The sequence below is a fragment of the Metarhizium brunneum genome, chromosome 2 (genome assembly GCF_013426205.1).
Source record: "Metarhizium brunneum chromosome 2, complete sequence".
NCBI classification, from domain to species: domain Eukaryota; kingdom Fungi; phylum Ascomycota; class Sordariomycetes; order Hypocreales; family Clavicipitaceae; genus Metarhizium; species Metarhizium brunneum.
Window position 1 is genome coordinate 1,944,833 of NC_089423.1, and position 15,111 is coordinate 1,959,943.

Below are 15,111 nucleotides of genomic sequence, written 5' to 3' on the forward strand. Positions count from 1 at the left end.
CGAATTCATATCCGTCTACCTAGCAGCTCGCCAAAACACCCGCTAATCGGATGTGACAGAGCACAGTAGAATGGGGACCAGGCGCTATGGCCGTTCCCCTCGTTTTTCTCAACGCCAAAGAGAAACCAGATAGCGAAACTCCAGTCCAAACCAAGCCATTCCCGCCTTCGAGATGACGCTCAGAGACGGCGACCACGGCGACCGCCCTTTCTGCGAGTAGAGTCGGAGGGAGTAGGAGTAACGTCCTCAATACGGCCAATCTTCATGCCAGCACGGGCAAGGGCACGGAGAGCAGACTGGGCACCAGGTCCGGGGGTCTTGGTACCGTTACCTTTACATGTACCACATTAGCAATTGTTCTCTCGCTCTCAGTAGCAATGGCGGGGCAATATCAACATACCACCAGTGGCACGGATCTTGATGTGAAGGGCGTTGATGCCCAGCTCCTTGCATCGAGCAGCAACGTCCTGGGCAGCCAACATGGCGGCGTAGGGGGAAGACTCGTCACGGTCGGCCTTGACCTTCATTCCACCAGTGACACGGGTGATGGTCTCGCGACCACTGCGCATCCTGTTAGCACCGGACCTTTTTGTTTCCAATCGCGATGACGAGCTCTACGTCGGCGCTCGAACTCTGCTGTTTCGGGGGAGACCAACCTGAGATCGGTGACGTGGACGAAGGTATCGTTGAAAGAGGCGAAGATTCGAGCAACGCCAAAGACGAGCTCGCCTGTATAAACGGGTCAATGACCAATTCCTCGACTTCCAAACAAACAACGCAATTATGCCATTTGCCGGCATGGATTGCAAATAATAAACACGTACCGTCACGGACGGAGGGGCCTAGGGAGATGTTCTCCTTAGGAGCAGCGGTTCTCTTCGGAGGAGCCATTTTGGGATCGTCTGGTTTCTCGACACTGGCAGTTGGAAATGCAGAACAAATCTTCCCATCATGACTGGCGCCGTAGTGGTGTGGGTGCGGGAGAGGGCGGGCTGCTAGTGGGCGGTGGGAGGCGGCAGAAACACGAGAATTTTGTGTGTGAGGCACAAAAGACCTAACCCTATCTTCGAATTTTGGCGGAAAATCTCCACCTAAATTTTCATGCTCCACTTCGGAAAGAGAAAAAGGACCAACCTACTCGCCATTCCTGCGCTCTTCCTTTCCCATCCACGCCAATACTAACCGACTTCACCAAACAGTCAGTCGCAAAAATGGGTGCCACGTATGTTGATTCTCCCTGAACGCCCTTTCGATATGGGCATCGAGCCCGGTTCCGAGTGCTCTTGCAGATTGTTCGTGGTCCTCTTGCTGGGCAGTCCATGATGGCTTTCGATTTTGACTGAGCCCTACATCGTGGGCAACTGCCAGCTCGATCTCTCTCTGGTGTCTCCCTTGGTCATTCAGGCTGGAATATTGCTTGCGGGCTGAGAGATGATGCAGGAGGTGTTGGGGATGAAGAATGTGCGCGTCAATTCTTCACCCTTAAATTTATTGTCGCTCAAAGGCTCAAGTTGCGGATTTCTCTGTACATTGGCCCGCGACTATTGTTCCTGAACATCTTGTTTGGGGTTGTTGTCGGATGAGTGCGAAGGAAATGAGGAGCTTGGGTTAGCGAGAAATTGTTGACCCGAGATGCTATCCCATCTCACCGATTAAATTCAAATTCGAGTCAGCCAAAGCAGAGAATGTCGCGCTACAGCTACAGTTCTCTCACCGGCGCTCTTGTTCATACCTTGAGTATGCCGGACCTCGTACTAATCTGATTTTGTGTAGTACCGTCCCTACCAAGGAGCAGATCCTCGTCCCTGAGACGCTTCTCAAGAAGCGCAAGTCTCAGGAGAAGGCCCGCGCCGAGCGCACTGCCTCTCTCCAGAAGAAGAAGGCTGTATGTATTCTCTCTCCGCATTTTCCTGGCATTATGATGCACAATATACCTATCAACTAGACATTTGTCAATGCTGTTGATCTTTATACCTTCTTTCGGGTCTGATTATTCGCCTGACCAAAAGTTGCTTTTTTATGCATTCAAAGTCGCGAACCAAAAGCTAACTTGCCCAATTAGGCCAACAAGGAGAAGCGTGGCGTCATCTTCAAGCGTGCTGAGAAGTACGTCAAGGAGTACCGCGATGCTGAGCGTGAGAAGGTCCGCCTGCACCGCGTTGCCAAGGAGAACGACTCTGCCTACGTCCCTGCCGAGGCCAAGTTGATCTTCGTCGTCCGTATCAAGGGTATCAACAAGATGCCCCCCAAGCCCCGCAAGACCCTCCAGCTTCTCCGTCTGCTTCAGATCAACAACGGTGTCTTCATCAAGGCCACCAAGGCTACCACCGAGATGTTGAAGATTGTGGAGCCCTGGGTTGCTTACGGTTACCCCAACCTGAAGACCATCAAGGAACTCGTCTACAAGCGTGGTTACGGCAAGGTCGACAAGCAGCGCATTGCTTTGACCGATAACGCCATCATCGAGGAGTCTCTCGGCAAGTACGGCATTGTGTGCATGGAGGATCTCATCCACGAGATCTACTCCGTCGGCCCCAACTTCAAGCAGGCCTCCAACTTCTTGTGGCCCTTCAAGCTGTCCAACCCCACCGGTGGCTTCCGCCCCCGCAAGTTCAAGCACTTCATTGAAGGTGGCGACCTTGGCAACCGCGAGGAGGCTATCAACGCCCTCGTCCGCCAGATGAACTAGATATAGTAACAAAAAGTGGCGTAGCTTTTACGACTGGATTTGGTGTGGTATGGACAATGGGAAAATTTATTTAACGGCATGGTCGCTCGGCGTTTCGTACATTACAAGGTTTAAGGGTAATTGATTCCTTGATGAATGACACTAGAGTTCTGCATGCCACATTGTGATCTCCCTTTGGTGTTGAAGTGATTGACTTAAGATGTACATATGACGAGCCATGCGAATGCTTTATGCCTACATCCTGCTGCGGTGTCTGTCTGGCACTGGAGGTATGACTGCAATATGAATGTGGGCCGTGTCAGAGTAGGCTTATGTTCTAATATATCTAGTTCTACAAGGTAATTGCAATATGCGGGGAGCAGGAATAGTCGCTGTTCCTGTCACCCTTATAAGTTGCAGCTGAAGGCACTGTACTGTACCCCAACTCGGGTTACGTTTCGTAACTTTATCCTTTTGTTACGGGACTATTGTCCCGTACCAGTCCTATATCCTATGAGACGCCAGTCGAACTGAGTCAACACTAACTCTTAGTTTTACTGCCTGTGCGTGAAGCCTCATTGTTCGCATGCTACATCTTGATATCGAAGCTTGTACCACAACCACAGCTACTTGTAGCATACGGATTGTCAACAATCTTAAATTGTGACCCAATCAATTCCATGGTAAAGTCCACCTTGCTCCCCTTTAGCAGATCCAGAGACGGCTCGTCCATTATAATTCTAGGGCCATGCTCAGATGAACTTGTCGTGTCCGCTTCGTCCGAGAATTGGAAGATGGTGTCGTCTTCGTTTACAACTGTCGACCATTCTGCCGTGTCCTTCGGTGGTATGGTGACTAGGCTCATTAGATACTGAAAGCCGTGGCAGCCCCCGCTTTCTACCTGGATGCGAAGTGCGAGATTGGGATTGTCGTCCTTTTTCATAATTTGTGACAATCGCTGCAACGTAGAAACATTAGCATGGGCGCCTTTCGGACATTGAATACCAATTGCCAAACCTTTGCCGCTCTTGGGGTAATTTCCAACATCATTTCATTTCCATCTTCATCTTTTTGAGGGTTAAGCACACACACTGTGGCCTGTCGCGACACTGTCGTCGTGAAGGTTCGCTTCTGCGACTGTCGTAGACCACCGCTGAACGGGGCGCCTCGCAAGGACGCGCGGCCTGTGCGGGTAGTTTTCGTCGACCGTAAGAGAAAGGCAGCGTGGCAATGGGTTGTCGAGGCAGTTCGGGGAAGTAGAAACTCCAGAGGAGCGGATGATCTCGCAGCGGCGGTTGAGTAGCCACGCTTCGCGATTTGGATGAACGACCTTGCGGCCGATGCGCCATTTGCACAGCCAACGCTGGCCATGGCGAGGACTGTAGGGCGAACGGGGGGGCTCTATGTACGTATGAGCTGTGAAGTCGACGAGATTTTGGTGTTGCTGAGAAATCAAGCAATAGGAATAGTATTTAGTAACAAGACAATTGACTGGTGCTAGTTGGCCCAGGGCGTCCAGAGCCTCCCGCCATCAGCCGAGCTGTTCCGCTAATCAGGCCAAACTCTTCCAGACGTGTGTGGCCCGAGGGGGCAAAAACGGCTAATAGCTCGCCGTCTAGTGGTCGGCCAGCGGGCCACTCAGCGCAACATGTGCAAGCCATGGCGGCCACAGTGGGCAGCACCAGACAGCAACCATCGCCGCTGGCCAGGAAAAACTAAACCGCCGGTCGCTGACATAAGCACACACAAAATTTCCCGGGCACAGAAATGGGAGCGACAGTGTGACACAAGGACGGGGGGCGGATTTGGACTGTGCAGCTGCACACTGTGAACTGTAACCACTTTGCATATGTCTTTGACGCTGAGTCTTCGCTAAGCCCCAAGTTGGGCGCCCCACCTCCCACCAAAAATCATCAATTTTCGACCCTCACGAGCCAGGCTCGATTCCCAACCCCGCGCATCGCACCTCGCGACGAATCCGTATTTCAACCCTCGATCGTCCCGAGGCGAAAACATCCACCGAGGAATAGCGCCAAGAGAAATATTAGCCCGCCATGTCTCGATTTTTCCGTGGTGGAGAGGACAGCTCCAGTGACAGCTCCTCTGATGAGGAAGAGCTCTACTCCGAGGAGGAGCAGGAGCAGGAGCTCGGCCAGAATGATTCCGAAGGTTCTGACGACATGGACGACTCTGATATGAGTGACGAGGAGACCTCCAGCGATGACGAAGCCGGTGGTGCCAACCGTTTCTTGAGGGATGCCGCTTCAGATAGCGAGAGTGAAGAGGAGGAAGTCCGAGCCAAAGTGAAGAGTGCCAAGGACAAACAGCGCGACGAACTTGACGCCTCCATCAAGCAGATTGAGAACGGCCAGAAGAACGGTGACTGGACATTGATTTCTGCTGGTACGTAGAAGTGTTGTCTTTAAAACCGTTGCCCCCCCTCCCTTTTGCTGTATCTTTTCCTCCCTTCCCCCCTCTTTATATTGTTTCAGCAGAAGAAAATTGGGAGCCGCCATTTGAATTCTGCAAGTGCTGTCAACACCATGGCCAGCCTGAAAGAACAGGGAAGGAAAGAAGAAGAAGAATATTGAACGATTATTGTGTCATTAACATATTGGTCTCGTAAACAGAATTCGACAAACTCAGCAGACAGGTTGTCCGCCTGCAAGATGGCGGCAAGACACCGAAGCCTTATATCCGAATCGTCGCCGAGTTGGAGGATTTCATGAACGAGGCTTTGGCCAAGGCAAAAGTTACACCCAAGAAGATGAACGCCATCCAGGCCCGTAACCTGAATGCCGTCAAGCAAAAGATCAAGAAGGCCAGCAAGGAGTACCAGACTGAAGTGAATGCTTACAGAGAAGACAAGGATGGCTTCATGGAGTCTGAAGATGAGGAACCTGAGCCGGTCAAGCCAAAGAAAGTTGCCAGATTTCAGGAGGAGACCGCGCAACCCGAAGAGCTTGGCGACGATGGCTTTGCTACCGTTGGCAAGGGTGGTCGTACTCTCCAGTATACCCCAGAGAGTATCTTCAAACACCTGCGTGGCGTCATGGAAACTCGTGGAAAGAAGAACACCGATCGCGTTGAGCAGATCAAGGTGATGGAGAAGCTCGGCGAGATTGCTAACACTCCCTACCAGCAGATCCGTGTTCTGCTGGCTATCGTTTCCGCCAGATTCGATCTAAGCGCTGGTACATCCAATGTGATGCCTTTGGAACACTGGAAAGCTGCAGAAAAGGAGCTTTCCACTCTTATAACTGTTCTTGAGAACAACAAGGACTATGTCGTTGTTGAGAATGTTGAGGAGTGGGATGATGATGAGAAGGCCCCTGCTCTTCAGCCTGGCGAGAAATACATCAAGGTTGCTGGTAGTGTCGTCTCGTATGTTGAGAGACTGGATGATGAGCTCGTCCGATCCCTTCAAAGCATTGATCCTCATACTTCTGAGTACATTGAACGTCTCCAAGATGAGGGTGCCCTGTACAACATCATCGTCCGCGGCCAACTGTACTATGAGTACTTGCGCAAGGATCCTGCCCTCGAGATCCCTCAAGACAGCGTGAATAGAATCGTCATGAGACGACTGGAGCATGTCTACTTCAAGGTCAGTCATAGTTTCTTCAGGATCCAGCCTCTTTTTCTTATTCTCTTGTTATGAAAACTAACGCATCAACACATCTGCAGCCTGCCCAAGTCATCAAGACATTCGAGGAGAACTGCTGGAAGGCTGCTGGTGACAAGGTCGACTCTGTCATCACCCCCCGCAGCCAGTCCAGTGACGCCAACAATTTGGTCATCGTTCTTTGCAACTACCTGTTCAGCAACAGTGACGGCATCATCCGAGCCCGAGCCATGTTATGCCAGGTCTACTTCCTCGCACTGCATGGCGAGTACTACAATGCCCGCGACATGATGCTCATGTCCCACTTGCAGGACACCATTCCCAACTTCGATGTCCTAACCCAGATCCTTTACAACCGAACTCTGGTCCAGGTTGGTCTTTGCGCCTTCCGCAAAGGACTCGTTTATGACGCCCAGAACACCCTTCAGGAGATTTGTGGCAGCGGTCGCCAGAAGGAGCTGCTCGCTCAAGGTGTAATGATGCAGAGATACAGCCAGGTGTCGCCTGAACAGGAGCGCCTAGAGAAGCAGCGCCAGCTACCGTTCCACATGCACATTAACCTCGAACTCCTCGAGTGTGTGTACTTGACCTGCAGCATGCTTCTGGAGATCCCCCTGCTAGCCCAGACGGGATCTTCACCTGACGTCAAGAAGCGTGTCATCAGCAAGACCTACAGACGCATGCTCGAGTACCACGAGAGACAAATTTTCACCGGCCCTCCTGAGAACACGAGAGACCACGTCATGCAGGCCTCCAAGGCTCTTGCTGCTGGCGAGTGGAAGAAGTCAACGACTTTCATCCACAGCATCAAGATTTGGGAGCTGATGCCCAATGCCGAGGATATCAAGACTATGCTTTCCAAGCAGATCCAGGAAGAAGGCCTCCGCACCTACCTGTTCACATACGCCCCCTTCTATGACACTCTCGCTCTCGACACTGTAAGCGCCATGTTTGAGCTGGACATTGCCAAGGTCGCCGCCATTGTCAGCAAAATGATCAGCCACGAGGAGTTGGCCGCTTCTCTCGACCAGGTCACCAACAACGTCATCTTCCGCAAGGGCGTCGAGCTTAGCCGCCTGCAGTCCTTGGCTCTCACACTGTCAGACAAGGCCAGCGCGCTCATCGAGACCAACGAGCGAACTCTGGAACAGCGGACCCAAGGCACATCCAACGCCTTCGAGCGGCAAGGGGGCCGAGGCCGCGGTGGCCAACGGGGCGGCCAACGAGGAGGACGCGGCGGTGCCCGCACCGGTGGCCACACTCAGAGGCAAGCTGGCGGTACTCAGTTCACTGGTGGTGCTTTGGGAGCTGCTGTTCGGGGTTGAGCAAGAAGCCACTGACGTTTCAGTGTTGGGGAGATGCGCATTTAAACAAACTTGGTATTCGGGGCGTAGGCGCACATATTTCGCGCTGCTTACGGCACACGGGAAGATATTAAAGACTATTTGTGGCCATTTTTTTCTTTTGTTTGTCCTAACTGCCGTGCACGGAATGGGGCGGGACTTGATGGATGCGACGGATGAGACGGATGAAACGAAACGTGCGGTCAAAATGTACGATTTGCATCAAAAAAATTCATCGGAGAGTATGTAGTGAAGTCTCGTCTTCTTCTCTCCTTTTATCTCATAGGTTGCCATGGAGGGGACCCAAAGAGGAGAGGGGAAGGATTATGTTAGAAATGAGTCCAGCGACTTCAATACATGAATATGTTTACAAGTTTCACAGACGATCCGGTTCCATTCTCTTGCGGGTGAAGCCAGTATTGCAACGCGGAAAAAATGGCCAAAGTCCATGGCCGTCGGGCACAGGGGCTCCTAAACGCTGTAGTTGGTACAAAGTTTGCCCAAGTTGTGTTGATGTGAAGAAAAGGAGAAAATAGCAGGAACTTTCTTCTTATAGCGAAGACGATTGTGTCGTTAGCCTTGAATATTTGGGAAACAAGATGCTGTTGATAGGCCGTTATTTACTTGGAAGAGCTCCTCGGGGAACGTTTGGAAAATTCTAATCATTTCTTTTGTTTGATTGCGTTTTGTGACGATGCTGCTAGTTTGAAGCGGATGGCGAACGGCACAGTTCGACTTGAAAAACGCAAGTATGCTACTGATCCCCCTTGCTTATGCTCGTTTCTAGTGTCGACATGGATCGACATGAAGATGGAGTACGGCGCGGGCCACCGCTAGTTCAGAGGGACTGCGGAGCACTCAGGTACAGTAGGAAGATTTTGCAAGGAGGGGTCACTGGAGGCTTGTTTCCATCCCCTCATGGAGATGTCTGGCGTGTTTTAGGGTTAGGGTTAGGGTTACAGAACACTCGGTTCTCCCAACTCTGCTTTGAGAGGCCAGAGTGGACGGGCTAGGACTCGGCGGGGATGGGAGATGGACATGGTCGCACCGACCGCAGCACTCCAGCTTCATTCATGTGCCCCAACAGCTCCAGGACGTGGTGCTCTTCTCGTGCCGCCCTCGAAAGGGACCCCGAGGCAACCTGGGGCCTGGCCACGCCTCGCCGTCACATTAGCCGGCCGATGGCGTCTGCAGCGTAGTAGCCGCATGCAATTGAGTGCCGAGGCACCGCCGCCAGCTCCTTGCCGTGATGGATCAATCAATGGTCGAGTACTATTTCTGAACAAGGCACTCACAAGGAGAAGCCGGCCTCCACAAGCTGCTGTTGCCCAGACGCAAGCTGCATGGGAATTCAGCTCGACCCCGGACACCGCCGCATCGCGTCACACAAGCGATACAAGCGCTCAACAATTCCCAGCGGGTGGCTGTCGCGGACGTGCCCCTTTTATTTGTGCCATTCTGCAGCGGCCAGCTCCCGTGCGGACGTCTTGCGGCAGTATTTGAACTCGGCTCTTCCGAGGCTCGATCCGACAAGGTCCCTCATCGCGGCTGCCCACCTGCGTCGACATCCGTCACTGCGACCGGCGAGCGAGCCGATATCCCTCACCTCACTCCCCCGCACCTCGAGCACCTCGAGCACCTCGCGCACCTCACGCACCTCGACATACCATGAGCGCCGCCGACAAGCCCTCCTCCTCGGGCGTCGACACGAGCGTCGACGCCGCCGTTCCGCCCTCGCTGCCCCCGCCGTCGAACCGGAAGGCGCCCATCACGGCGGTGCTCGCGGCCGCGCCGTCTCGCGCCGATGCCCTGCTCGCCCACCTCTTCCGGTGCATGCAGACGCGGTCGGGCGCCGAGACGGTCCTCCTCTTCGCCTGCTACGCCTCCCGGCTGACGGGCTCCGTGCTCGAGGCCGCCGCCGGCGCCGCCATCAGACAGTCGGCGCGCCGCCTCGTCGCCCTGGCCTTCAAGCTGCCGCCCGCGACGACCGTCGTCATGTCCTCGACCGCGCCGCGGCCCTCGCTCGCGGCCCTCGCCCTCCAGCTCGGCGGCCGCTTCAAGGCCCTCGCCGCCATGATTAGCGAAACCCGCACCATGGGCCGCCTCTGGGGCCTGCTGGGGCTCTACTTTGCCGCCAAGAGGCTGGTGCTCAAGTCGCGCGCCGCCAGCAGCAGCAGCAACGAGAAAAACAAGCTCGACCACTCCTCGGCCGAGGACGCGTCCGAGGCCCTCTTCGACACGCTCGTCGCCTACGCCCAGGTCGCCTCGCTCATCGTCTACCAGGCGTCCGAGAACGTGGCCTTCCTGTCGAGCAAGAAGGTGCTGCCGTTTGCGCCCGCCACCCAGGGCCGCCTGGGTCTGCTGAGCGTCCGCGCCTGGGGGCTGTACGTCGCCATGGAGGGCGCCCGCTTGCTGGTTGAGCGAGGCCGCAGGACGGTCAGGGACGCCGAGTGGGCGGCCGCCTGGGACAAGAGCTTTTACAGAAACCTGGCCTGGGCGCCGCTGACGGTTCACTGGGGCTCGACGACGGGCGGCTTCTTGCCGGACATGGCAGTTTCGCTGCTGGCCTTTTACCCGGCTTCGGGTGCCATGGTGGACTTGTGGCGGTCGACGGCGTAGTCGGGGACGGACGGACGGGACGGGGCGGATATATGACGAAAAGGAAAAGGGATGGGCGTATCAAAGTTGCTTCGAGACAACGACAGTCTCTACTGTGCTGGGTTTTGCTTTCTATTGTCCCCCTTTTTTTTTGTGCGACGGGGTCTAGATCGTATAGACTCGGGGAACTTGAGATCTGATCTTGCTCATGTTGGCGGCACGGCTGCTTGACTTGGGCACATGGCGTGTGTATAAATAATATTCTGGGTCGTGGGCGACGAGACAACTGCCCCCTTCAAGTACTTATTTACTAGAGACGAACAAAGAAGAAAGAAAAAAATTGGCCGAATCTCGTGCTCTTATGCAAAAAGGATATGGTGGCTGGCTGGCTCCGTTGCCAAATGTTGCAACTACATGTCCGCCACAACCAGACGCGTCTTGGATATGTCGTACCGGGGGGTCAGATGCCCATCCCGATGTGAATAATCACATGGGCATCCTCATCATCTCCTCCTTGCTCCAGACGGCCCTCATCCTCTCCGCGCCCAGCATCCTGACCTCGTCATCCAGATGCTCCCACAGCACGCCTCCCCACCCTTCCATCTTTTCCTTCAACACGCCCATTTCGAACTCGTCCCTCCCCGCATGACACTCCTTCACGTACCTCTCGAATTCCTGAAGCCCCTTGTGGATCTGCTCGTGCTGCTTCACCAAGCTCCCTCTCCTGGCGTCAAACTCGGGCATGCGGGTCGCGAGAAGCGGGAATACATGCGCTTCTTCAATGCCGTGATGTGCCGAGAGGTGGCGAGCAAAGGAGATGGCCTCTTGGAGGAATTGCTTCTGGGTGAGGTTCTGCGGGCGCCGGGAGGTGGTCGCTGCTGTCCAGAGGAGCGTCCAAGTCTGGCGGAAGTAGTTGTGCTGCGATACGAGATTAGTATGGTATCATGTGGTTCTGCTAGTGAGGCCAGCGTACAAATTGTTCCATCCGATCCGCCATGCGGTTGTATATCTTGAAGTCATGGTCCGTCAACGGCGGCAAGGCCCTCGTCTGGGCTGCCGCAGCGTCACTTGTTGCAGCTTCGTCGCCTGCCATGGTGAAGCTCCAGGTGGTGAGATTCGCTCCCGATGCTCTTGGTGTTGGGGTTGCAGACGGAAACGGCGGAAACTTTAGATATGCTGCCTTTCTGGTCGTGGCATTTATCCTGCTCCATGTAAAGCGCAGGGCCATCCCTTTATTGTCGCACCTTGTGTATACCTGGGCATATATGTCCGAGATACAACGATGGAATTCTTCAGACTCTCAAGTAGTACGTGCTGTTGGATACATGATTGGCTCCGTTGTTGCTGACCAAGGGAATTGTAAGCAACATAACTATGTAGATGCATCAATTGAACTTTCTGGCTGGTTCGAGCCGCGCGGGGAGGGCCAAAGCGGTAGCAGGTCACATTTCAATTAGTATTCACCTCTGCACCCAAGCGTGGAATGCAACGGATTCGGGTGGTAGATTCAATGCCAAGTTGGCGTGATACACTAACATTGACTGCGGGGATGCCGCGCGGCAAGAGATTTTAGTGATTGCTGACTACGGATATCATCCCCTCCCATCTCGACTCATTTCTACTCCATGCCTATCTATCATCAAAAATAGCCGGGAAAATTAGACTCAACCCACTACTTGCGCTATCTGCATTGGCTGTGCGGTTGTAGACTCTACGATAACCTCACCTCCCGCCGTCTAAGGCATGTCCAGATCTAGATACTTTTGCAACAGAGTCTCCCGAGTTCTCTCTGCGCAGTGCTTCTCAACAATCTCAACAACTTGCGCGTCCATGTCCAGAAGATTCTTCACCACTTTGTCCAGCGTGTTCCAGCCGACTACATTCTTGGCAGCTGTGTTCCAAGCACTCGCCGTAGCACAGACGCAATTCATCTCGAGCTCGAGTACTTTTTGGTACAGGTTGACCAGCCTCTCTCTGACTGCGTACTGCTGTTCTCGGAATTGGTGCTCTGCCCCCCATGAATTGGCCCGCAGCAACTGTGCCAGATGCATATACCACGATATGCGACCTACAACGTGCACCAGGCCCTTTCTGAAATCTTTCTGGTTGACTATTGGATCCAGTAAAAGCTGAATTGGATTTATTAGTACACATATAGGACGCATTTTGAATTCCGCCTGATACTCACCGGGGTCAGTGTGCAAAAACCTGCCCAAGCCACCGATGCAGCGTGATATTCTGCCACTACCGAGGCGACTCGGTCTCTCACCGCATCTAGTACCACCTTCGCAGAGTTTTCGGCCTGAGAATTTTTGGAGCTTCTACCCTTCTCAAGCCCGGCTGCAGTTATGGCTGTGAGCAACTCTAATCGCTGATCCGCCGGTTTGCCGTGGAATGACGAGTTGAGGCCGCCCATTTTTAGATGATCTGGCAGCTCTTGCGATATAATATTCTCGTACGCAATCACCAAGCCGGTGCAACTAGGATCATCTCGTAAGGCGTCGTATGCGTCATTCCATAATTCCAAGGCAAGTTGAGCATCTCGCGCACAGTGGCCGTTTTTGCCTCGTTTCTTCGTCGATGAACTGCAGTGTGAATCCGGTGACCTAGATATCTGAGGCGTACGAATGCGAAATGAGGGCGCTCGCGACGAACTGGATGTATAGCCGTCGTCTCTCTGCGTTGTGCTTGGCGTACTAACACTATTTCCGCGAAGACGCCCGACTAGCTTCTTGATGGTGCTCGTGTTGCTTAGGTGATCGTGGAGCTTGTCCATGGCCATGGCTGAGTATCTCACTTGTCTCGTTGAAGAAGGTATGATGGCTACGTCCGAGTATACGGAGCCTGGGGGTCGTCAATCCTAGCTGGAGCTTCGTGTATATAGTTGCAGTTGTCAAGGCAGGGTTGCGAGGAGCCAAAGACGACGAGACTATATCTGTCCATTGTCTTGTTCACATCCCCGCTTCGATCGCCCTCTTCCTTCCATTCATGATTATATACCATGTCGGCACATTCTCTTTTAGCACCGGGTCGATGGACAAGCGCCCAACGGGCGAAGTCGTCTCTCCACAGCGTTGACGAAAAAAAACGGAGAGCAGCCAAACCTCACAGATCACGGAGCTCTTGCCGGCACCGGCGCAATGCGTTCCGCCCAACAAGCTGGGGACGGCGGGCCACACTCTAATGAAATCAGTCCTTGGTTCAAAAAGAGGGCATTACCAATTGGCAACCCCGGGTAGTGGTGTCTTGTTTTCAAGCCGAAAAAGCTGCCGGGCATTGGTTGCTTCTCCTCGCAGTTCATCCGTCATTTCACAGTCATGACCTCTATCCAAACTCAAGTCTTTCTGCAACTTTAACTTGGCAAAGCAACACACGCTTGTCAAAGCACGGACCACACACAACAGTTCTATCAGGGAGCCGTCGGCTCCTCGGCTCCTCTTCAGCTTGAACTTGTAATCACTCATTTTCGGACACACTCTCGGCCTCTTCGCGCCCCGAAAAGCAGCGGCTTAACAACCTAGATGCTGTCATGAAGGGTGCCGAACGTCCCCCCATACCCACAATGTCGTCATACCAGCCAGCAGACATCTAGATCGGGTTTCGCAGACAAAGGTGCGGGCTGTTTCTTGGCATATGCAGAAGCCTGCGGCTAGGCAAACGGGTGCCGGCATGTATCCATTGTGTTAAGTACCTGAGGCGAGGTAGCTACAAAACCTAAAGAGGCAATGTACCATTCATCGTTGAAGTTTCCGTCGTCTCTAAACATGAGCGGTGTGCGGGGGGGAAAGCTGGTACGGGCTGTGATGCGATGGCAGCATTGAGGTGTCTTGTCAGCTAACCAACAAGTGCCGTGAAGCTATGTATGTATGTATTATTTATCGTCTGCTGTGAAGCTATGAGCGGGCGATGTGGTGGGCATCGAGGCAGGCTGAACACTCATGGCGTGACCCGGCCAGCATGTCTGTGCAGTGCGGAGTAGGTTGAAGCAAGACTTTTCAGCCGGCTTCAAGAGCATTCTCTTCAAGAGGTCACTGGTATTAGTTAGTATCGGCCCGCGTTATTCAAGATGTGTTGAAATTGGCCAGAGGGATATCTGGACCTTTTGGTCCTTGACTGCGCCCCAAACCGCATAATATAGCAATCTCCACAAACAACATTGAACCTTGTCAGTTTCCGACCTCCTTGGGCCCAGTGCGTCCAAACCGACTTGTCCCTCTCTCTTTCTCTCCGTCTGTCCGGTTTGTATCATTGTGAATTTGTATCAATTGGCTCATGTACCGTCGCCTTCGCTGGCAAGATTATTAGATGCAAAATGGCTGGCCCATGAAGGCTAGCGAATAATACAGCTACCACACTGCCTCGTTGGTGAAGCCACATGCTTACCTAGGTACTAGGTATTCGGCCTTGAAAGTGCATAAAATGTAGCAGATTTGCAACCCCCCATCAGGTCCTGTCAATGTCCTGACGGGTGTTTGTAGTCTGTAGCTATTTGGTTGTCAAATACGGAGCACAACCCCACTGGATGAGCAAATCTTGATCCTTGCGATGATCTGACGAAATTATGGATGCGAACTGCTAACACAAGAACAAAAAGAGGCGGGATGCTTGCCACATTCTCACGCTCACATCTGCGGCGATGGGAGTCTCCTCTCCGAACGCTCCTTCCCGATTGAGATCTGTTTCCTCCGAATCCCCTATCACAGGAAGGAAGGCGCGCTGGCGCGAGTTGGCGTGAGCTGATTTGGCCTGCGCTCTCCTGTGCTCTCCTGGCCCTTGGCCCTTCAAATATTACGCCTGCCCACACGCATTGACAAAACCACTTCATCTTGAATGTTGCGCCGTGAGTGCGGCAATCATCCAGCGTTTCCGTCGTCCCA

The 15,111-nt window shown here is 53.5% G+C and overlaps 7 protein-coding genes across 7 annotated transcripts; 3 read left to right on the forward strand and 4 right to left on the reverse strand.

The window, feature by feature from the left end:
• Nucleotides 1–179: 179 nt before the first annotated feature.
• rps-14 (40S ribosomal protein S14) lies at nucleotides 180–891 on the reverse strand (the record flags this gene model as incomplete). Its single annotated transcript, XM_066130169.1, has 4 exons — nucleotides 180–331; nucleotides 401–561; nucleotides 633–729; nucleotides 825–891. The coding sequence occupies 4 exons, from the start codon at nucleotides 889–891 to the stop codon at nucleotides 180–182; spliced, it is 477 nt and encodes a 158-aa protein (XP_065986432.1).
• Nucleotides 892–1,211: 320 nt separating this feature from the next.
• rpl-7 (60S ribosomal protein uL30) lies at nucleotides 1,212–2,689 on the forward strand (the record flags this gene model as incomplete). The annotated part of the gene is made up of 3 exons (XM_014691450.1): nucleotides 1,212–1,222; nucleotides 1,774–1,885; nucleotides 2,063–2,689. The coding sequence occupies 3 exons, from the start codon at nucleotides 1,212–1,214 to the stop codon at nucleotides 2,687–2,689; spliced, it is 750 nt and encodes a 249-aa protein (XP_014546936.1).
• A 568-nt stretch (nucleotides 2,690–3,257) lies between these two features.
• On the reverse strand, nucleotides 3,258–4,039 carry ISCA2 (Iron-sulfur cluster assembly 2; the record flags this gene model as incomplete). Its single annotated transcript, XM_014691451.1, has 2 exons — nucleotides 3,258–3,626; nucleotides 3,686–4,039. The coding sequence occupies 2 exons, from the start codon at nucleotides 4,037–4,039 to the stop codon at nucleotides 3,258–3,260; spliced, it is 723 nt and encodes a 240-aa protein (XP_014546937.1).
• A 683-nt stretch (nucleotides 4,040–4,722) lies between these two features.
• On the forward strand, nucleotides 4,723–7,618 carry NIP1 (Eukaryotic translation initiation factor 3 subunit C; the record flags this gene model as incomplete). Its single annotated transcript, XM_014691452.1, has 3 exons — nucleotides 4,723–5,071; nucleotides 5,299–6,275; nucleotides 6,356–7,618. 3 exons carry the CDS (start codon nucleotides 4,723–4,725, stop codon nucleotides 7,616–7,618), a joined length of 2,589 nt encoding a protein of 862 aa, XP_014546938.1.
• Nucleotides 7,619–9,304: 1,686 nt separating this feature from the next.
• G6M90_00g035440 (uncharacterized protein) lies at nucleotides 9,305–10,255 on the forward strand (the record flags this gene model as incomplete). The annotated part of the gene is made up of 1 exon (XM_014691453.1): nucleotides 9,305–10,255. One exon carries the CDS (start codon nucleotides 9,305–9,307, stop codon nucleotides 10,253–10,255), a length of 951 nt encoding a protein of 316 aa, XP_014546939.1.
• Nucleotides 10,256–10,720: 465 nt separating this feature from the next.
• G6M90_00g035450 (uncharacterized protein) lies at nucleotides 10,721–11,327 on the reverse strand (the record flags this gene model as incomplete). The annotated part of the gene is made up of 2 exons (XM_014691454.1): nucleotides 10,721–11,152; nucleotides 11,208–11,327. 2 exons carry the CDS (start codon nucleotides 11,325–11,327, stop codon nucleotides 10,721–10,723), a joined length of 552 nt encoding a protein of 183 aa, XP_014546940.1.
• A 643-nt stretch (nucleotides 11,328–11,970) lies between these two features.
• On the reverse strand, nucleotides 11,971–13,016 carry G6M90_00g035460 (uncharacterized protein; the record flags this gene model as incomplete). Its single annotated transcript, XM_014691455.1, has 2 exons — nucleotides 11,971–12,363; nucleotides 12,423–13,016. The coding sequence occupies 2 exons, from the start codon at nucleotides 13,014–13,016 to the stop codon at nucleotides 11,971–11,973; spliced, it is 987 nt and encodes a 328-aa protein (XP_014546941.1).
• Nucleotides 13,017–15,111: the final 2,095 nt, after the last annotated feature.